At 43.2% G+C, this 21,637-nt stretch overlaps 1 protein-coding gene across 11 annotated transcripts in view; it reads left to right on the plus strand.

The window, feature by feature from the left end:
- NRK (Nik related kinase) overlaps window positions 1-21,637 on the plus strand; it is a 92,792-nt gene that overhangs the window by 22,790 nt on the left and 48,365 nt on the right. For 9 of the 11 annotated variants that reach the window (XM_086850169.1, XM_086850168.1, XM_086850173.1 and 6 more), the window contains exons 3-8: window positions 6,622-6,678; window positions 13,275-13,400; window positions 14,182-14,292; window positions 16,089-16,179; window positions 18,242-18,372; window positions 20,771-20,825. In XM_086850169.1, the coding sequence (XP_086706295.1) occupies window positions 6,622-6,678; window positions 13,275-13,400; window positions 14,182-14,292; window positions 16,089-16,179; window positions 18,242-18,372; window positions 20,771-20,825 (571 nt within the window). Of the gene's footprint in view, window positions 1-5,726; window positions 5,870-6,621; window positions 6,679-13,274; window positions 13,401-14,181; window positions 14,293-16,088; window positions 16,180-18,241; window positions 18,373-20,770; window positions 20,826-21,637 lie in introns of those variants that run through there. The other 2 variants (XM_086850176.1, XM_086850179.1) reach the window with 1 other exon arrangement.

Genomic DNA, 21,637 nt, shown 5'->3' on the forward strand with positions numbered 1-21,637 from the left:
TGAGGGACTGTGCCTGGTGGTGATGTTGGACTGTCTGAGGGCAAGAGAGCACCTTTGTGTTGCCTCCTGTTGATCTCAGGAGCTGGTGCTGAGTGTGCTCTTCCTCCCTTTGGCACTGTGAACGGCAGCAAAGCTACCCAGAGTGTGTTAAAGGAGCATAGGGAAGAGGAAGTGCAGTATTTCTGCTGCCCAGGTGGTGTTGGGTGAGACCTGGGACTGTCTGGACATTGTGTGGCTGCAGTGGTGGTGAAAGGACAAACGTGTTGCATCCACACGGCAGCAGTGAGGCATTGCAGCTGGGTTGTGGTTTATGGCAGCCCCTGCATCCTGCACTGCTGGCATGAAAGCAGTCACAAGGACAGAAGAGGTGTGCTTCAGCTGAGAGATGGAGCTGAGGGCTACCCTAGAGGTGACCTGGAACAGCTTCCAAAATCTCAGCATCTCCCAGTATGATAAAACAGGAAAGAAATGCTCTAGGGGAATGCCATTTTTTGATTTACATCCCTGAAATACAATTGACATCCAGAGCTAATGTGACAAAATTACCACCAAAACTTTTTAATGTCAATCAGAGGAGGCTTTCTGCAGCCTGAGTTGTGTGATTAAAAGGATGAAGCTGTAATCAAAACGATAGCTGTGTTCCCACCTGGCTGGTGTCTCAAGCTCTTTGTGAGGGGTTAAAAAAGAAAAAAAAAAATGACTTTGTGAAACTGATGCCCATCTGTCCAAGGTGTTTGTGGTTTAGGGGGTTTTGTGTGGTTTTTTGTGTTTGTATTTTTGTGGGTTTTTAAACTATCAGAGTTGATGTGGATTACATGTCATAGCCTACGATGAAATGGATTGTTCCTGAAATTCAGTGCATGACTTACTCTGAACTTCGCCTTGGGTCATTAACTAACAAAAACAAGCTATAAGCTCTTAATTACATCTTCCTTGGAATATATCCCTGTTCTTTCAAGTTTTGCATTACTGCTGTATTTTTAGCTGAAGAGCTCTAACCACAACTAGTGTGCTGTCTCACATGGTTGCAGTTGCTGAATTGAGACGTATGGACTGCTCTTGCTGATAGAGCTCACCTAAAAATTGCCTTCTCAGGTGACAGCCCCAGGTGTGCAAGCCCTGACCACTTGTTTACATTGTGAAGACCCTGAGGGACAGCAGAATGCTTCTATGAGCAGCCTTTTGCTGTAGAACAGTGGCTGTGTCGAAGCAGCAGCACAGGAGCAGCGTATCTGCAGGTTTTGTGTTTTTGGGGTTTTCCTCCCTGCCTTGCTGACCCACTGGAGCTGCAGCTGCATGGGAGGCTGCTCCTGCCTGCCTGCGGTGGGAACAGGCAGAGCTCGTGTTCCCACTGGCTCTGGGGCTGGGGTTAGCAAACACTGCTCGTCCCTTCTAAAGAACTGGGTCTGAGTAGAAAAGTCCTGTGCGGGTGGAAAGGGAAACAGAAGGATCGTGACTTCATTAAGGTCACATGGAATAAGACATAGGGTTTCCTGGATCACTATGCAGAGCATTGTTCACTCTATGCATAATCTCTTAAAGGTTTTTCTTGTATTGGCAGGGTGGAAAGGGTGGAGAGGCGAGGGGTGAAAGGGTGGGGACCAGTCCCACAAGGCACAGCTGAGCTGGCAAGTTGCCAGCAGCTGCAAAGCCACACAGATTTACCCAAGATGGGCTCAAACTTCAAAGTTCATCAGTGCATTTTGAACAGGAAATCTGCTCGCTCGAGTTCACTTTCGGTGAGAGCTTGCAGTGACACAGCTGTGCCTTCACCTCGCTCCCAAAGGGCGGCTGGCCACAAGCTGCATCTCTTATCCCGTCAGGAATGCTTCTGGTCGAGGAAAACCTTGACCACCAAAGTCCCACACTTCCATCAACCACATCTTGCTTTACAATGTGAATCTTGAACATCCAGAGAAGTCCTGAGAGTTAAGGTTGTGGCACCTACCAGCTTTTGGGATTATACAGGCAGGCAGCACTGTGATGGGTCACCCAGGAGTCCCATACCCTTGTGCTAATGCTGTGAGCTGATTGTGTCTGTGCCTGACAGCAGAGTGTGTTTGCTATGAAATGGCCCTTCATGCAGGCACAGAGGTGCAAACTGAAAAGTGTCCAGGTCTCCTGCTTTTTGAAAGGTGTCCCTGCACACAGGTACCTGACTGCCTCTCTGACACCCCTGCTTTTTAAGGGAGACACAAGTGGCATGGTGCTTCTGGTTGCAGACAAGAAGACAAGGACATGGAGCAAGGACATACTGTGTGGTCAAACACACCAGCTCTGTGCTGCCTTGGTGTCCTGCAGCAGGCAGTCCCTGCCTTTCTCCTGCACTTCTTCCTGCTGCAGTTACATGGGGACAGCTCCATCAGACAGGCCCAGAAGCACGTGAACATTAATGAGTGTGTGTTGCCAAAAAGGAAGCCTGTGCTGGGACTGCCGTGGGCTGCCTTGGCACGGTGTGCAGCACTTGACTGGACAGCTGGCTTCTGCTGTCTGGACTTAGAATTGTCTGCTCCAAGTCTGGCAAATCCCAAGTGGGAAGAGAATCTGATGGGAGCTGTTTCCCACCCCTGGGAAGAGTGATACGTGCAGGATCTGGGAGGGAAGCTGTCAAACCAAGCTCTCTGCATATGACTTGTAACCATATAATCTCATTGGGACCTTGGGTCTCTTCTTATAATCATGGCCTCAGACTGGGACCGTCCAAAATTTTAATTAGAAACTAAGAGGAAAAGGTGTTGTACATGACCAAATGCATCATTTTATAAATATACTTAATTCATGTAAGGCCCCTTTATCAGCTAATAGCTGGCTGCTAATGTTGACACTCTTGTTTGATGTAAATAGAAAAGTATGTGTCTTGACCCTTAGAGGTTACCTTAGAGGGTGTAGATAAGTGGTTGCTTTATGTAAGGTGAAAAGATAAATACACATCCAACAGAAATAACGCTGAGCAATCTGCTCTCTTCCGTGTATCTCTCCCTGCAGAGATAATGCAGGGTTGGAGCTCATCAGAACCAGATCTTTGGCATAAAGGATCTCCCACAAGTCTGGCTTCAGTGAGCAGTCTGCATTGAAAAATGTGTGTGCTGGCTTCAGGTTTGCTGAATGTTGCTGTAGTGACTAACTGGCAACTACTGCACACTTTATGCGGAAATATTTTCTGGAGGAGACCAGGAATTTAGCTGGACTCAAGGCTAATGGCAGAATTTTTTCCAGCTTGGATACCTCACCAAAATGAAGGGTGGAACATCAATTTTAGAAAGTCTTTGAGCCTCAGAATCGTTCGTGTCTTAGCTCTGTATGAGCTTGATAGAGTTTGATGTTTTACTCCTGGGTAGGAATATGGGTGTTGCAAATGGCTGTTGGATGTTTTGACTACATTCTCCAGAGCTCTTATACTGAGCATTTGGGTGAAAGATGAAACATTTTATTAGGGAAACTGGCCCAAAGACCATTCCAGCCCTCTGCCCAGTCTCTGGAGAAATGTGCAGTGGAGGATCTTGAATCACAGCAGACTGAACTCCAGTTATCTGGAGAGGATGGGCAGTGGCAGAATGAACAGAGGGCTGGGAGGACAATGCCTCTTGTTCTTCCTCCCATTTCAGATTAAATAAATAAGGATGAACTTCAGCATGTCTTATCACTGGAAGTAAGTGAATCAGTTGATCTCATTTGGTTGGGAATCAGCTAAAACAGCCAGTTTACTCCTAGAAGCTTTAAACAAAAATCGAAACCCCACTTTTCTCCAAACAATTCACACATGCTCAACTTAGTGGCTTCAGCAGAAGCAGCAGTGTGAGAGTTCCCATGAACTCTGGCTAACCTCTGAGATTTATTGATAAATGAAGAAAATAAGGGACCAGCACTGAAATCTTTTCTTGCTAAGGCATTACTCTCTATCTCTTAGCAAGAACCCCAGGGCTGGGTTCAGGATATTTATTCCTCTTAGAGATGTTAAGGAAAATTGACTCTGAACAGTTTAAATGACCAATATTGAGAAATCTGTGATTTTTGTTCTGAACTGCCAGCACAGTCATGTGCCTTAATACAGGAGCAGGATTGAGTTGTGCATCTTAGTTAACAGGGACACATTTTTTGAACAAAGGTGAATAATAATCCACAAAACAAAATAACTTGCTGTTTTATTTCCCATAAATACTGATTTTCAAAACCTTTTTTTTTTTTGGGGGGGGGGGTGTGGAGTGGTTAGTATTCACATTTATGGTGGTAACTGACAGCAGCAGGTTTTGCATCCAGTGGAAATAACTGTGGCAGCAAAATAACCAATATCTGTTGTAGAGAGGGATAATTTGACCAGGAGTTGTGCTTCAAAACCAGGACTGAATGCCAAGCCTTTCCCTCTTCCTTATTCTGATGAATATTCAAGTGCAGTGTTAACCTAGTACTGATTGATTATGTTTTCAATAACATAATTATTATGTTATGAAAAGTTATGAAAATCAGTGTTAGTTCTTGGTCCTTTGCAGAATCTACAGCAGTCCAGAGGAGACCCCTGTTTTCCCTGGGCTGCTCACCTGGTGCGTGGTGTCCAGAGACAAGGAGCTACCATGTCTCTGTGTCCTCTCCAGACAAACTCTGGGGTGAGGACAGGGTGGCTGTGCTTTGGGGAAGGCCCTCTCCCTGTCTTGCCAAGACATTCCATGGAAATGGGAACATTTGCAGACAATGGTTCCAAGAGAGGAGCTGTGGCTGTGCAGAGGAAACTTGCTGACCAGTGCTGGCGTTAGCAGGGATGGACAGCAGGGATGCCCAACACCAGCATCCTTTGGGCTGGCAGTGGTCACTGCCCATCCACACTCACCCACCGAGGCCTGTGTGGCCTGGGGAGAGTGTGTCCTCTTTATCTTCCTCCTGAGGTCTGTGCTGATCCTCTCCTGGTATGTAAATCCTGTCATTCTACATCATGAGAAATCCCAGGAGTGCTTCCGTGGAAAGAGGACACTTATAAATATACAAAAAACTCAGCAGGATTTAGTCTTTTGTAAAAGAAAACATGACTGTGACATATTGCCTGAGAATGAGGAATCATTTTTCTTTGATGCAAAGTTGCTTAGTCTTAGAAATAACATTTGTGTACACTTTTGTGCAGATAGAACCTGGGTTTTAAAATTACATCAACCCGACTTTTAATTTTGTGAGTGTAAATTGCACCTGCAAATCATTTTGTCTGCAAACTGCAGCATTTCATATTTGATTTCCTGATTTCCAGTGGCTTGCTTAACTGGTGTCAGTTAGTTATTTTGATATACAGCTTTGCAGGCACTACTATTTTAGGAATAAAATTGCGATCTCAAAGCTTGAAACCCATTTCTGAACATCTGATGGAAGTGAGGAGCTAGGATGTATTGCAAACCCACTGTATATCCAAATCTTTTGATAGCATCTTCCAGTGTGAGGTCAGTGCTGGGTATCATGGTGAAAGGCATCATCTGTGGTATCTGTTGAGCAGCTTGACCTAACCAAAGCAAGAAACTGCAACTGACAGCAAGATTCATGGTTTTGTTCATGATGTGTGTTTTTGTCAATCACATTTTGTCAGTCTCAGTAGCAAGTTTGCTCTTTTAATAGTTTTATTTCCTATGACCTCCCTTTACCTAGCTGTGTTTTTAAAACCAGGCCTCTTAGCTAGTCTGAAGTTACCAGCTGTCTGTTGTTTAAACCTGCCTATGGGGTGTGGGCATTTCATAATGAACTATCTACATGTGTGGGCACCCACACAGTCAAAGTCCTGGGTTAGTTCCTCCCCACCACCACAGAAGATGACATTTTTAAATTCAAAGCTCCTGCATGCTTTTGGGGAAGTAGCTGAGATACTAGCTGAGTAGTAGCTGAGATATAGTTAGCTAAAGTAAGCATTATAAAAACTAAGCATTTTGAAGTGAAAAGCATTTTAAAGAAATTTTAAAAAACAAAAGAAAAGAGAAGGCAAAATCACACATAAAGCTTTAGTTTCTTAGCAGCCACATAGATGTTGCCATATTGAGCCACTGGAACCCAGAGTTTTGTCTTTACCCTGAGGTGGGCCAGGACATGTCGGGGTCAGGGTGGGGACAGAGCCAACTGCCCAATCCCTTCCAGCTTCCCCAGCACACCTCAGCCATGGATGGCAGGACTGGAACGTGGCTCTTGTTCAGACATTCTGAGGCTGTGCTGAGATTTCCTAGAAGAGGAGGCTCCAGGGCCGGCATCACCTGTTGGACAGAAGTTAGATGGAGACCTGTGAGCTTGTGCCACGTTGTGGTGTGAGAACAGAGGTCTCCCAGCATTGCTGCTTCCTTTGTGCTAAATTCAGCCCTGTAGAGATAACTCTGTTAAATTCAGAGCACAGTAAGGGTGTGGCTCTGGTAACACATCACCAAACTTCACCTTGGTGGTTTTGTGTCACTGGAAGGTTGCTTGGTGCATAGAATCATAGAATAGTTTGGGTTGGAAAGCATCTTTTAAAGGTCACCTTGCAAGGAGCAGGGACAGCTTCAGCTAGAACATTGCCTTGAACTTGATTGAAAGCAATTAGTCAAACCTAGTTGTTAGAGGCCTAATTTGTTGTGTATTCCTAGTTTGCATACATGTTTTACTTAGTGTCTTCTGTTATTTTAACAGGGTCGCCATGTTAAGACTGGGCAGCTGGCAGCAATCAAAGTGATGAATGTTACTGAGGTGAGTGCAAAACCAAAAATAATATTGTCACTGTTAAGCAGCAAGGAAAAATAAATAATGAGATCAAGAGAAGGTGGACAGCTCATGAAAGAAGATCCACTGGTGTAAATCGTGGTTCCTGAGCACCAATTTGTGTCTTACAAAGTACGGAGTGGTGTTAACATAATCATATTTTTAAAGTGTGGCTGACCAATGGTGACAAAGCAATAAGGGAGTGCATTGACATGTATTTTGATGTTCAATAATAACAAAGGCAAGAAGTCCCTTCCTGCTTGTTTCTAGTTGATTATCTGCTTTCAGAGATAGTAATTAAAAGATTTCCTGTATCTGTGCACTGCCTCTGCTGTTTCATCACATCCTATCCCCTCATGAGCCAGCTGTTCCTCGGAGTAGTGCCCTGACAGCCAGCAAGCAGGAACATGTTAGAAATGCAAATGCAGTGCTTTTTTATTGTGATTTGACAGATGAGGGAAGGAGACAGTTTAATTTGCACTGTCCCTACTCACATTTATAAATGGATGTGTCAGTGCTGAAACAGGGTGTTGAAAAAGTTGCTAAATACTGGGTTTTGTCTCTCCTTTTAAGAGCACAGCCAGTAGTGGAGCAGCTTGCCTCCTTGAGATCACATTAGCCTGAGCCCCAGGAACGTTGGGGAGACTCTGTACTTCCTCCTCTTGAATTTCCTAGAAGTCTGGTTTGGTAGGATGCACTCAGACTCGCTGAAGACCAGCTCCCTGTTCTGTCACTCTGGCAGTGTGGATACAGAGAACAGAAACCCAGCTCCTCTTGCGATATGATGGAAGGGTTATCATCTGAAGTTTAAAAAAAAACAAACCAAGGGCCAAATCATCTGGGCCAGGGCTTCATCTACACATGGTGTTTGGACAAGCACAAGCAAGCCTTGCCTGCATTTTCATGTGTCTTTTCATTGTCTTGAAAGGCAGCAGACCAAGTTGGTGTCTGTGTTGGTCCTGTCCCATAGAGCAGGTCCAGGGCAGTTCTCTCTGTTGATGGTGTGAGAATCCAGCCCTGAGCAGCAAGTGATCTGAACTTGGATGCTACTGTAATGTACAAAGCACATCTAAGGGCTGGTTTGACTGTGGCTGCTGCTCATGCAATAGGTGTACATAGCTGAATTGCCAGTTCTGTGCTGAGGAAGGTGCATTTTGTTTTTAAATGAGTGCTACATTAGGATACATTAGGATCAGTGGGATTTCTGCTTTTAGGTCTGTAGGTACATTTATCATCAGGTGCTTTGGCTTTAAAAAATGGCAGTCACCAAGCATGAGGCTGCTGGATTTTGGAAGGGAGAGCAGATACGGATTGGATGACAGTCAGATTCCTGAGATGAGAGCACCTCCCTGCCTTGACAGGAGCTGACAGAATGGATCCTGGCACATGCTCATAAGTTATCCAGCTCTGCTTTCCTGTTTTGCTGGGTCAGTCAACAATGTGTAAGGACTGGTTAAAGGTGTAGCTTGTGGGTTGTCACATTAACACCAGTGACAGTCCCTTCTGTGATGAAACAACTGAAGAAAAGACTGCAGGAAGGGAACCTTGGAAAGATTTCTTTCCCTATGCTGTACATAACATAATCTTCTTTGTATGCAAGCAACAAACTGTAGCATCCAGTAATGCCTACTTACTTGAAAACAAAATATAAAGAGGACAATTTCAGGAATTTTAAAAAAATAAAATATTTTAAAATATTTTAAATTTAAAATATTTTAAAAATTTAAAAAGGACAACTTCATCCCACTTCAGGAATCACCTTAGTAGACCTCCAAGATTCTGAGAACAAAACAAGGTTAAGGTTTGATTTGCTGCAGGTGACAGAACCAGCATCTTGTCCCATTGTTTGAGGGGCAGTGATAGCAGGTCATGCTGTTTTCACATTAAGACCCTTCATGGGAAGGTGAGGAGCAGTGAGGAGCATGTTAGTGCAACTGCCCAAAAGGATTTTCCCTGGTGCTCTTCCTCCACTAAACCCTGGACAATTCCAGCTCAACTGTGCTCAAGTGTTCCTGCTTTCTGACCTTGGCACAGGGTGAGTGCAGGGCTTTCTGCTCTTATTTCCACTTTCCTAATGCAGAGTTGGCTTCGCTTCTGCTACTTCTGCCACCTTTGTTCTCCGAAAGATTCTGATTTGTTTGCCAAATCTACAGGGCTTCTTTTTCCAGTAAGAAGTCATTTCATCAGAAATTGCCTGACCAGCTCCAGCTGTGATTGTTCAGATCTGGGGCACTCCGAGAGCTCAGCAAATCTGCCCTTTGCTGTCATGAGCTGCAGCCCCAGGCCGGTTTCTTAAGAGCGGCAGCAGGATGCTGTGGTCATTGTGGGATCCTCTGGACATCTGTCAGGAAGTGCTGCTGTATTGAGTTGCACGGGGGGGCGGGGGGAACCCTTTGAAATGGTTAAAGGGGAGCTGATGGCAACGTGCACTCATGTACCTCTCCATGCAGGCTCTGCTTCCTGTTTTTTGACAGAGCCAAACAAGCAGAGTGCTTGCAGAGAGACTGGATTCTTGCTGCTTGTCTCTTCAGCTATTGGTGCAGGTGATCAAAGAGCTCTTCTCCAGCACATCATTCTCCATCTGTCTTTGCTTTCATTCTTTCTAGAGAGCAAAATAACATTTAAATGTGAAACTTGTTGTTAGACCTGCCCCTGTACTAAGGGGTCTCTTGGTGCAGAATTTATCAGCTGATGATCTGGTTTCCATCTGTGGTCAGAGGAATGTGTTTTCTAGTTCTAATGCCATTGTACATAGGCACACATCTTCAAAAACAGCCTTTGATCATGAACCTGTCATCTCTGTGCATGCAGCCATCTGTGCCCAGGAACGCACTGGTTTGTGAAAGCAAACAGCTTTTTGCACCTGCACATCTGCAAGCCTGTTTCCTTTCCTTGAGCAGCTTTATTCATGAGCAGGTTTGTAGACCCCTGAGACATGGGGCTGATGGTAATGCTGGCAAGAGGGGTGGTGTAAAGTGGAAAATGTGAGTGTGGGCATGCACTGAGAAGCTGAGGGTGCTTTTGTCCCCAGTCACTGTGCTTGAAGGATGTACACAGCACTGAGGCTTAGCAAGTCTGGGTTCAGTTCCTGGGCAGGCCTCATGACACAGCCCATGGGACACAATCACATTTACCCTTCTGCCTTGGTTTTTCCATGGCATAGAGTATTTCTTCCAAAACTCACTGGGGCACTGGTGAGGCAGAGTGCATTTGTCTGTGAATGCCCAGCTGCTGTCCTGCACAGCCCTTAGAGACTGACCAGCACCTGAAGCTCAGCTGTTTGCTCCAGGGAATGTCTCCCCAAGGCAGTCAGCTGTACTGGGCATTGCTGCTTGGGCCAGGATGGGCAAGGCAAAAAGAGGTGCAGGGAGGGATAAAGTTCTGGCCTTCAGGGTAAATAAAGACACAAGAGAAAGCAGGAATTGCATCTTGCTGGTTCTAGGAAAGGAGCATTACCCATGTGTAGCTCCTCTTGCTCTTGCCAGAGGGTGTGGAAGAGCCTGTGGGCTATCCTGGCTCTGTTCACGTGTAGGTGTAAAAAGCTCATGGTTAGAGACTTCTCCAGGGTCAGGCTGCTCTTGGTGTAAGCAGTTTATTATTCAGGTAGAAGGTGGAAGAGATCTGTTTACACTGCCAGCCACAGCATAAACATGCTCAGAGAGGGAGAGAGAGTGGAAAGAGGGGTCTGAGAACATGAGAGCAGTAGGCAATTAAGGGGGTAGAGAGAGAGAGAGGGGGGAAAGAGGGGGTAAGAGAGGGTAAGAGCCTAAGAGGTAAAGGGCAGTAAAGAGAGCAAGAGTATGAGAGGCTAAGTAAGAGCGTAAGAGAGGAAGTTAAGTGAGTGAAGTTCTTGTTACAATACATTATATCTTTTTCTATACTGAATATTCTAATTCCCAGTAACCAACCAGTATATGACACACATTCTATAGAAATTACATATAGCCTATAATAACTACTACATTACCATACAGTGTTGCATTTTAAACTGTAAAAGCTACTTTTCAAATTCTTCTCTTGCTTCTTCGACCTTTGGATTCACTGTCAGCAGAAGGGTATTTTTTAATCAACAGGGATTCTCCTTCATCTGGCTAGGCTATTGTTCTTTGGTTATATAGTAACTAACACTCAGTATCCTATAGCTCAAAGCTAGTTTTCATTTCTATTTAGATTCTAGGCTTCATATTTTCAGAATCTTTTGCTGAACAATCATGTTCATAAGGTTTCCCTGTTTCATCTTCCCCAACATTCATGGACATGCTTGGTTTTGTTTTAAAAACATGGAGGTCAGATTGCAGAGGATTACAAAGTACTTGGATAAGAGCTTTGCCAGCATGGTTCCAACATCCAGAAAATTAATTGGGTAAAGGATGAAGAGCTGAAAAAGAGGCAGCAGCAATGAGGAAGTGGTTGGGATCTGCCAGCTCCCAGAAGGAAACTTTGTGAAAGCCACAGGCTGGTGCTGAGGGCACAGCAGGGAGCTGGACTCCACCAGAGCAAATTTCGTGTAGGTAGACAGAGTTAAAAAAACCTGAACCCTTCACATCTGTAAATATTATAAGTAATTTGGAGAAGGCCTTTACCAAAGATGAGTTGCCCCTCCACACATTTGCAGGAGTGGGCAGAGTGCAGGAGGGACAGCAGAGGAAGGAAGGAAGGAGTCCTCCCTGTTTGTTCCTCTTTCTGCCCATCTTCCCTAAGGATTCAGAAGCTTGTGTAGGTGACACAAGAACCCTTGTGGTCAGGTCCAGGATGACAATTCCCATGTCCTTATTCTCTGCCTCCTCCTTGCCTGCTTGTGTCCACCCTTTCATGTGCACTGTTGAGTTCCAGAGGGAGTAGAGCCTTGTATCCCCTCAGCACAAGCTCTCACCTCCCTTTGCTCCTCATCTCTGTCTGTGTGCAGAGTCCTGCCCCTGGAGGATTTCCTGTTTGCTGTCTGGAGTCAGCTCCCATTTCTCCAGGACGCTCCACGTGCTGCACTGGGCTCCTCTTCAGCCTAATTCAGTCATAAAACATCCAGGGCTGTATCAAACCAAGGATTAAGGGTCCTCCTTTCTCCCTAAGTGAAAACAAAAGGCAAATTAACTATTTAGTATAATGTATGCAGCTTGAGAGCCTGTGTTCAACAAAGATTGTTACGAAACCTGAAAGAGCTTCATTTAGCTTCAGCCAGTTATTTTATGTCTCTGAAGGCTTAATACAATTAGGCTTTGGTCTGGTAACGTGTCTCCTGGGTGTTGATGTTACTGGGAAAACTTACTGGTCCCTTCTGTGATTGGGAATGATTTTTATGTGGTCAACTTTAATAAGACACATCATATGCATATTCTTGAGGGAATTTGGCTTTAGCCTATCAGGCTTTAATGTGTTGCTCCAGGTAGAAAGGTCAATGTGTCTGGCTTTATAAGGAGTCCATTATGGTGGTTAAAGGAATGCTTCAATGGCAAAAGTACTGGAAAATAGAGGAAAAGCACAGGAAAATGTCTTTTGGGGCTGAATTGTTCTTGCTGCCTCTTTTTTTTTTTTCCCCTTCTTGTAATAAGTGATGACTGGGATGTTTTGCAACAAAGTAAATTAATTTTCAAGTTTTTCCTACTCCTTTTAACTGGAACAAGGATACCCTGTAGCAGCACTCCTTTCCTATTAAGGTGAAAACCTAGGTGTGTTTCGCTGGGTGTGGTGCCCCATAGCAAACAGGTTCTGAGGGGGCCTTTCCAAATCAGGCAGCTTTCTGAAAAAGGGCTTTTCCTTCCTACATAATTATTAAAACTTGTGTTTCCATTAGTTGTCTTATTGTGCACAATGTTGTATGGGCCGAAGAGAATGCCTGCCCTGATGAGACTGGAACAAAGCCAAGGGAAAACAGGCAGCTAGTGCCTGGAAGCTGATGTCTAGGGGTGTGCTAGCCCCCAACATGCCAGGGGCAGCTTGGTGTTAGGAGGGGGAAAGCCCATGGGCAGGATAGGGCAGCCTCACAGCTGTAAGGGAGGAACAGATCCTGACCCTGGCTTACGCTGGAGTTTGATTTGTGGCAAGTCACCTCCTTCTTGGCTTTGGTTTCCTCCCAGCAGGACCCTCCACAAGACTGGGAAGACAAATTGTCTGATGTGTGTACTCAGTGCTTTTCCAAGTATTTAAGTGATGGTGTGTTAGGAATAATTTTATTTTTGTTTGAATCTGGTTAGTTTCTCTGAGACTAAATTAATGCATGCAGAAACCACAAATGGGGGGGTAATAGGTCCTGTCTAAGCTCCCTGAGGAGACAATATACAGTTTTTATGCCCAAGTAGGGACGCTTTTGATTCTTTAGGTCAAGCCATAGCAATTCATTGGTTTAGACCCATGGATCAGGGTGATTCAGCTGTCAATATAAGAGCCATCTATCGGCTGCAGTCTCATAATCCCAGGGTGGCTCTGGTCCCAACCTCCTGCTCAAAGCAGGGTCAGCCATGGATCAGACCAGCTTGCTCTGGGTGGTTCCAGCTGGCTGTTGAGGCCTCCAAAGACAGGGATTGCTTTGCAGCCTTGGGGCTCGCTGGTCTCTGGTCACCTAAGGAGCCTCCTTCTCTCTTTTGTTACAGAATGAAGAGGAGGAAATCAAGCTGGAGATAAATATGTTAAAAAAGTACTCCCATCACCGGAATATTGCTACATATTATGGGGCTTTTGTAAAGAAAAGTCCTGCAGGCCAGGATGATCAGCTCTGGGTAAGTGTTTAGTGTCATTTCTGCTCATCAGATTTACAGCTCCTTCTTTGGAGCTCCAGCATGCTTGGCTTGGGCTCTGTCTCAGTGAAGCTCTGAAGTCATTGTTCTGAAGAATAACATATAAAAGAGAAAAATTACTCCTCCCTGGACATCTTCCATGCCTATGATTTCCTTTGAGGATGGGCATAAAGTATGTTATGATTCTTGTGACTTGTGCTGTCATTCTGATTTGTTGCTTGAACCCTTTTTTTTTCCAATTAAATTATTCTCTATTTTTTTTTTCTGAAGTGAAAGAGTTTGTCCTTTTGTCCTCTCATTCTTGTTGCTTTCTTTTCTTTTTTTCACATTGAAAATATAAAAAAAAGGATGCAGAAGAAATGGCAATAAAGGAAGAATAATGAATCCTCCAATTTTTTGGCTGCAAGATTTTTGAGGCACTGCAGCAAAATGAGAAATTTCAAATTTTTAAAAAATTCCCATGCTTCTCAGTGCTGTTAGCTCTTGCTTTTCCAATTTTGTATATACTAAATAAAAAAAATAATAATAAAAAAAAAACTACTGAAAGCCTGCAACAGGAGAGGAGCACTAGTGAGGTTTTCTATTTATTTAGCAGTTTGTGTGATTCAGGAAATGAGTTTCTAAGTCACTTGGCATCCGAGAAGGCCATGTGTAGTTTGCCATGCCTGGGTTGTGGTGGAGGTGGGTGTTTGCAGGTGTTCTCTCTGCTGGCCCCTGGCAGAGCTGTGGTAAAGGTGCCATGTGTGTGTTTGTGTCCCTGCAGCTGGTGATGGAGTACTGCGGTGCGGGCTCTGTCACTGACTTGGTAAAGAAGACAAAAGGGAACTGTTTCAAGGAAGACTGGATTGCTTACATCTGCAGAGAGGTTCTCAGGGTGAGTCCTGCCAGCAGAGCTTCGCTGCTCATTTGCAACAAAAAGGCCTTTCCAAGCCTTTGGTTGCTAAAATAGGTCACTAATGAGCATTATTGTTTAAAGGTTGTGATCCATGGGGCTCATGGGCTATGGTCCTTGAGTTCAGAAGAGCCCTGAGAGCCAGCATGATGGCTGCTTGACATCCCATATTGTTGTAGTTAATCCCATTTTCTGTATGAAGAACAGAAGATTCCTCTTTCCTATGGCAAATAGCCATCTTCTGAAATTCCAGACACTGGGCACCTAGAAAAGTAAATGAATTTTCTGTTTTCAGTATGTCTGCCCTGCCCTCCACATCAGGATATCTTTCTGCTCAGTGCTTCAGCTGTTCATGTTTGTGAGATCTTTCTGTCCATAATTCCTTTACCTGCACACACTCAGGGGTCTCTTTTCCACACTATATGACAAAATGTTGACTAAACAGCATTCCAAAATCTTAATGGTTTCCCTGCTGGGACAGTATTCCCCAAGACAAATCTTGGGGCTATATTTCATTCTATGCAGGCTTAGGACTGCTTTCTTTTTCTTCTTTTTTTTTTTCTTGGAAAGTACAGAGGATAAAACAATTCCCAAGTGTAATCTAGTGAACTAGCCTGGAAAAAAATATGATGTTGGAGCCAGTCATTCTAAATTCAAAACCCATTACAGAGTTACTGATCTGTCTTCTCTATAATAGAGTTTTGCATCTTTTCAAAATAATGGTAAGATAAATGCGTATTCTGGGAGTTGGAATGTAGATGGCATGCTGAAGTAATGCTTGAATAGGGGTAAAACTTTCTTTCTGGGGCATAGGAGTTGAGAGATGTGCTTGGCAGAGAATATTGGCCTTCTTACAGGGATTTGGCACTAGCCTGCAGATTATGATCATTATATCTGGAAAGTGTGGGGAGTTCTGCAAAAGAAAAAAACCTTAATGGTGCAGTCTGGTTGTTCCTCACTGGTGTGGCTGTTATGTCTCTGTTAAAGCAATTGATGTTAAAACGTTTGGTTTATGCTCATGCAGCTGAAAACTGTAACAGCACGTTGGTAAAAGCGAGGGATTGGATTAATCATGCTTGTTTCAAGACAAAATGGCCCGGTTGCACATGGATTAACAATGTTTCCTTCTGGAAAATTTACAAGCTGGGTGGAAGCTCTGTTTGAAGCCATTAATGTTAGAGGGGCTAAATGTTGTGAGTGAAGCATCCCTGGATTACTATAATGGATTATTTCAGTGTGTTCCTTTATGTCTGTGCTAGTTCAACCATGGGCAATTTTAAAATGCAGGAGGAGACAGCAAATATTAGCTGATAGAAAACAATATTTGCTGCAATCAAAAAGAGGTCTGACATGGTATTTTTAACTTTCTCTAGTCCATTTACCACTGAATTTCTCATTTTGTTGAATGAAAACTTCAGGTCACTACAGCCAGCCATCTGCTGTCTCTGGTCCTCATACAGAGAATTCTGCTTTGCTCTTTTTCTCTTTTGTTTGCTCTTAGCATAGAGTGTAAGGAGCATCCCTTGATGCTGAGACAGAAGTTATGATACCTTGTTCTCTTCACACTTGACTCAAGAGATGCCACCACTGTCAGGCCTGTGGTGAAGAAGACAATCAAACTTAGGATTGTTGTCCTCTCTCCTCCCTGAAAATGTTGCTAGTAGCATCTAAAGGACTTTCCTTATGAATAATGACTGAAAAGAGTGAAAGTGTAAAAAGGCAACAGTGCTGTGCTAGTGTTAGGAGGAGGGAATAAGGCAAATCTGGTTTTCTTTTAGGGATTGGCTCATCTTCATGCTCATCATGTCATCCATCGAGATATTAAAGGACAGAATGTTCTTCTTACAGAAAATGCAGAAGTAAAATTGGGTAAGTTTCCTTAAATGTGTGCTAGAAACCTGTTAGTTAAAATTAAGGTTTCCATCTTGACTCAGAAAGAACTTTCAGTAACCTAAGTGCAGCATGTGTGCCAAGTATCATTGATGCTTGTGCTTACAAGGTGTCTGTAATGTAGAAGTTGAAAATGTAAAGTGTTCTGCAAGGGTGTCCCTCACAGCCTGAGGGCAATACACACAGTCACACACAGAACCAGCCCAGTAATCACAGCACCAGCAGGCCTTCACAGAGAGTCCTGGGATGCAAAAGACTTCCAAAGTAAAAAAGCTGGGGGAACGAATTTTGCTAATCCATTTTTCTAAAGGAAGTGGTCTTAGAGATTTGCATAAATCTGACAGTAGGTGGAATTACTCATGTGTAAGGGCTACCACTGAATAACAGTCATCTCTCAAAAAGGTTGGAGGGTTTACTCATTTCCTTGTATTACTGTGACATGTCAGTGTTGACAGCCTCTGACTTCCTAAAACTAAACTCAAGTACATATCTCTCTTGAGGAGGGCATGTCTTTCATGTTTTGGAAAGACATCACAGGGAAGTGTTTTAAAGGAGAAATCTCAAGGGAAGCAATTCTTCTTTGTGATGATCTTTACAGTCCCTCTCTCTTTAACTGAAAAAATTCACTGGAGAGTTGGAAAACAACAAATAATAAACATGGCTTGTGGATGTGGGATAGGATATTTGGTTGGAGCAAGTAAAATAAGTACTTTAAATCTCATTATGGTTTAACCTTGTGGCAGAAACCCGGCTTCACTGAAGTCAAAGGGAGTTTTGCTGTCAGATTAAATGGAGGCAGGATTTTTCTTGTAGTCTCTAATTCATATGTACTAATTGTCAACTGTTCCCTCTCAAAACAGGTAAGATAGAGGTGTTGTATGTTTTATAGTCCTGTATAGTTATTACTTCCAGCATTCTTCACATGGTTGACAAAGCTGTTAAACATTTCTAACTCTGGGTAAAGATTAAATATAATAATATTTATTAAATATTAAATATATAATAATTTTTAAAAAGAAGAAAAAAAGTTATTTCCAGAGAGATTTAGCTCATGTGTCTTAAGGCAAAGAAGCTAGAAAGCCAAGAGGTTCTCAATTCAATTCTATTCCACCTCAGTGTGAGTGTGCACTTCCCATCAGGAGCACAGAGCACAGGATGTTCCCAAAGGTCAGGTCCACCTTCTTGGAGAAGGTTTGCTAAGCAGGCACATGAAATTATAGCACTACAAATTATTTTGGTTTGCAGATAATCTGCAATGAGGCAACATCAATGAGAAAATCTGCTCCTTGATGGAAACCATGGGCCTGTCTCCTTTCAGTCCTCTTTCCCCCTTCCTTTGTCTCTGTGAATACCAATCCAGTGCTACCCCACTGGATCCAATTAGTGTATCTTGGGGTTTTGTTCAAAGAGAAATGCAATCACATATTTATTGGTTGTATGGACCCTTTTCATATTTGAACAAAACCATTTTGCTGTGCAGACCTTATGAAAGTATCACCCTTTTCAGCACAAAGGGAACCACAGGATTCATTTATTATAATGATCTCAGATGAGAATAAAGTAGTAGATTCTCCAGTTTGTTCTAAGATAGTGTTTGAAGGTAGGGAAGGATTCATTCCAGACACCTCAAAATGAAGTCATGCAGTGGATATTTCCAGCTTTCACAAGTGGTTATATTAGACACATCCAAATTTGCCTTGTGTGTAGACACTATTTTTGCTTTCAGTCTAGTTGAAGACCTTGAGTCCTACTCAATTAAGCATAAATTATTCCATAATGTCTTGTAGAGCAATTCCTCTTGCTGTAACACACCGGTCAGTTTTAGCATGCTGTTTATTTAATTCTTCTGTCAAAAAGAAGTGGGGGAAAAGAGGCAAATAAATTTCAACTATTGGAGAAGATGTGCTGGAGGAGCTCAGATTTCATATATATTGTAACCCAAAGGTTTGGTGTTCTAAACAGTATGAAAGTGACCAAGCACACACTCTGCTATGTGGATACAGCTCTTTGCTAATTCCTTTACCTCTCCTTGGCTTTTCAGTGGATTTTGGTGTAAGTGCTCAGCTGGACAGGACTATTGGGAGAAGAAACACATTTATTGGCACCCCATATTGGATGGCACCCGAGGTCATTGCGTGTGAGGAGAACCCAGACTCTACATATGATTACAGAGTAAGTGTTAAACACTCCAGAAGGTAAGAAAACATGTGGGTTATTGCTGAAACCCTGCTCATTTGAAAAGTTCTAACTTCCTGCCTTTTAAACCACAATAATACTAGAACTATACGAACTAGAAGTATTTGTAATATGTGGGCGGAGGCTCTTTTTAAGAGTGAGGTTTCACTGTATTTTTTCTGAATTTTGAATACATGAAATACACTTTTGTGAACCTCTCTGAAATAAAAAAAATACTAAGAAGGTTGCAGGTCTGGATAGAAAAGAAAAGAAGAGAGGAGTTCCAAAGGAATGCTTGAACTAGTGCAATATTAATATGGCAAGTTACTGCACACTGTGGTAGAGCTGTTTTGCTCTACTCAGCTGTGAATCCTGAGTTAATTGGCAGTAATTGCTACCCCTTTGCTCATTTATGAGCATGTGACTGCAAGTGGTTTCCTATCCCAGAATGATTTCTGGTTAGTGGCAGGGTGGCTGAGGTGGGAAGGGACAGAATTTCCTGTATTGCAGTTGGTGAGCATTGCCTCTTGTCCTCACCATGCAGTGTGTTTTCCAGGGATGGCTTTTTGAGCAGGTATCTTCTGGGTGACCCTCCAGTCACTCTTTTAGTTCAGGTGCTTCCTCCATTGCCACTTTACACCTCTCCTTCCATTTGTGGCTTCAGAAATATTTATGAAGAACCTGGTTTTGCTTCCATTTCCTACTGATTCAGAGGCTGTGATTCTCTCTTTCTGAGACCTTCTGTGCTGCACTGGCCCAGCAAGGCCGAGTTGTGTGTGTGTCAGTCATACTAAAGAATATTTATTTTTTTTCCATATCATAGCAATCTTCTACTGAAACCTCAAGAAGTTAATCATATCTTCATTCCCTGTCCCCAGTTGAGTTCTTTCTCTGAATGTGTACTTACCAGAAGATACAATCATGAAGAATGTGCACCCCTAATTCTTGAGTTTTCTTTGCCTTCAGTAATAATCCTTCTTTGTCTGCTTCCAAACAGATACTGCAAATGGTGTTTTAAAATTGATCAGCAGAGGGTTTTGGAAGCACTTGTGCAAACAGTGCTGTGACCCAGAAGGTTGCATAGGGCTGGTTTTTCCCACAGAGACTTTTACCTGATAGGATGGGCTAAGTAGCCAGAACAACCAAACAAGACAAAACAAGTACAAATATATCCACATAATTATGTTTATATACACACTGAGCTTTACAAACACTGCTGTCACCCTCTCTTACACCTGCCTGCCTCTCATGCTTTGGAACTCCAAACCAAAATTCCTTGTAGCCTGGATGTTTCTCTCACTGTCCTCAAAACCTACAGTATTACCCCTTGAAGACTCTCAATTTTCAGTCATTTACTAAATAACAAGTCAGGATCATGGATCTATGAAATCCCCACCAGTTTTGTTGCTGAATCCCTCCACAAACTGTGATGTGAACTGGCTTTCAGCTTGTATGAAGGGTTCAGAGCAGCTGGACTGAGAGGGCTCTGTTGATAAAATTAGAGTGCTGGGCTTGGTATGAACTGCTATTAATGTAATGGTTTATTCCTTCTAATATTTGGAGGTTTTCTGTCACTTTTTTTTTTAAAGATGAGTTTTAGAGAAGCTCTGCAAGTTGGTTTGGCCACATGCCTCTCATTTGGCTACATTTAGACACAGAAAATACTGAAATAATGCACATGATTAATCAAGTGGAAACGTGTGAAGTTTTTACAGCCACTGATGGTGGTTGCAATTTACCTTCCATGATCAAAACCTGGCCCTTGGCATCCAGATCAGCTGATAAAGAGAACTCCACTCTGTTAACTGAGATGAATATACATTGTGGCATAAATCTGACTGCATGATGTACTCTTCTCTCATGTGCCAAAAAACGTGTGACTAGAGACTTTGTACAGCAAAAGTCAGACCCCAAGGCCTGACTTTAATTCCTGTTCCATCAGTGTAGAACTCAGCAATGACTGCTCTGAAATAAGCATTAAGACCAAGAATTATTTTTGGCCAGAAGGAGAAGGGTGAGACACTGCTGTGTCTTGCTGCCTCATGAAAAGAGATTTAAGACATACATTTAAACAGTGCCTGCTGTATTCTGTCTGGCTCTTGTTTTCTCAATGCAGAAGGTCTGCATTTTAGGGCTGGATGCATAAAGGATGGATCAGCTGTCCAGAGTTGCATGGGAAATGGGAAGATTCCGACTATTAGCATGTTTCCGAAAAGCTCAGTAGGGAGTGGGAGGGAGTGAATATTTGTCACTCCAAGTAAAACAACATGATCCAGGAGAGATCCAGGGAAACTTAAAAAAAAAAACCCCAACAAAACCAAAAAGAAAACAAACAAATGGAACAAACAGGCTTGAATGCTGCAAGCTGCAACGTGCATTGTTTCTTTTCCTGCAGAGTGACCTGTGGTCTCTGGGAATCACTGCTATTGAAATGGCTGAAGGAGCACCTCGTAAGTTATTTGCTATAAAGGTGGGGGTGTTCTGTGTTAAAATAACTCATCCTTGGCAAATGCACTGATGCACAGAATTCTGGTTCTGACTGTATCTTTAAAAACACTCTATGACTTTTTCTCATTTGGATTGTATTGCGTTCTCTTCCTTTTAGACTCTTTCAGTCAATGTTTTGAGTCCTTGCCTTCATCTCCTGGGAAAACAAAACTTTTGTTCTTAAACTCTTGTTAGCATCAGTTTGTTGATTGCTGCCTGTGGATACAGCTAAGTAGAAGTGATTGATATGTTAGCAGAAAATATTGGCTGAAGTGGCTTTGGGTTTAGGTCACTAGAAAAAATGATGACAGTGGAAGAAGGTAGCCTAAAGGTTATATTTGTACTCTGAAACTGACTTTTTTCTCACAGAGTTTGTATGAATAGGGCATTTACTCACATATAATGGCTTTGAGCTGTGACCACACTCTCAGCCTGAGAGCAGATTGCCACAGTTTTCCAGCCTGCTGCCCCCTCACTCCCCCAGAATGCCTCTTGCAGGGCATGTAGAGATCTGTGAGTGCAAAGTCCTCGTGCATTTTTGTTTGCATGGAGGGCTGGTGCTTTGCCCCAGGTCCTGGAGCAGATGGGATATGTGGGGTGTCTGGTCACTGCTGAGAGCACGGGAGATGAAATCCATCATACTCTGGCCTGAGCCTGAGAGCACGTAGGCTGTTTCTAAACAACCCACTTGGCTGTTCTCCCATCAGACTTGGTTTTTAGCAGGAGCCAGCTGGAGTTCAGGAGCACTTTCAGACTGTGCTTTAGCCTGACTGAA

This window comes from Cyanistes caeruleus, chromosome 14 (genome assembly GCF_971803275.1).
Source record: "Cyanistes caeruleus chromosome 14, bCyaCae1.hap1.1, whole genome shotgun sequence".
NCBI classification, from domain to species: domain Eukaryota; kingdom Metazoa; phylum Chordata; class Aves; order Passeriformes; family Paridae; genus Cyanistes; species Cyanistes caeruleus.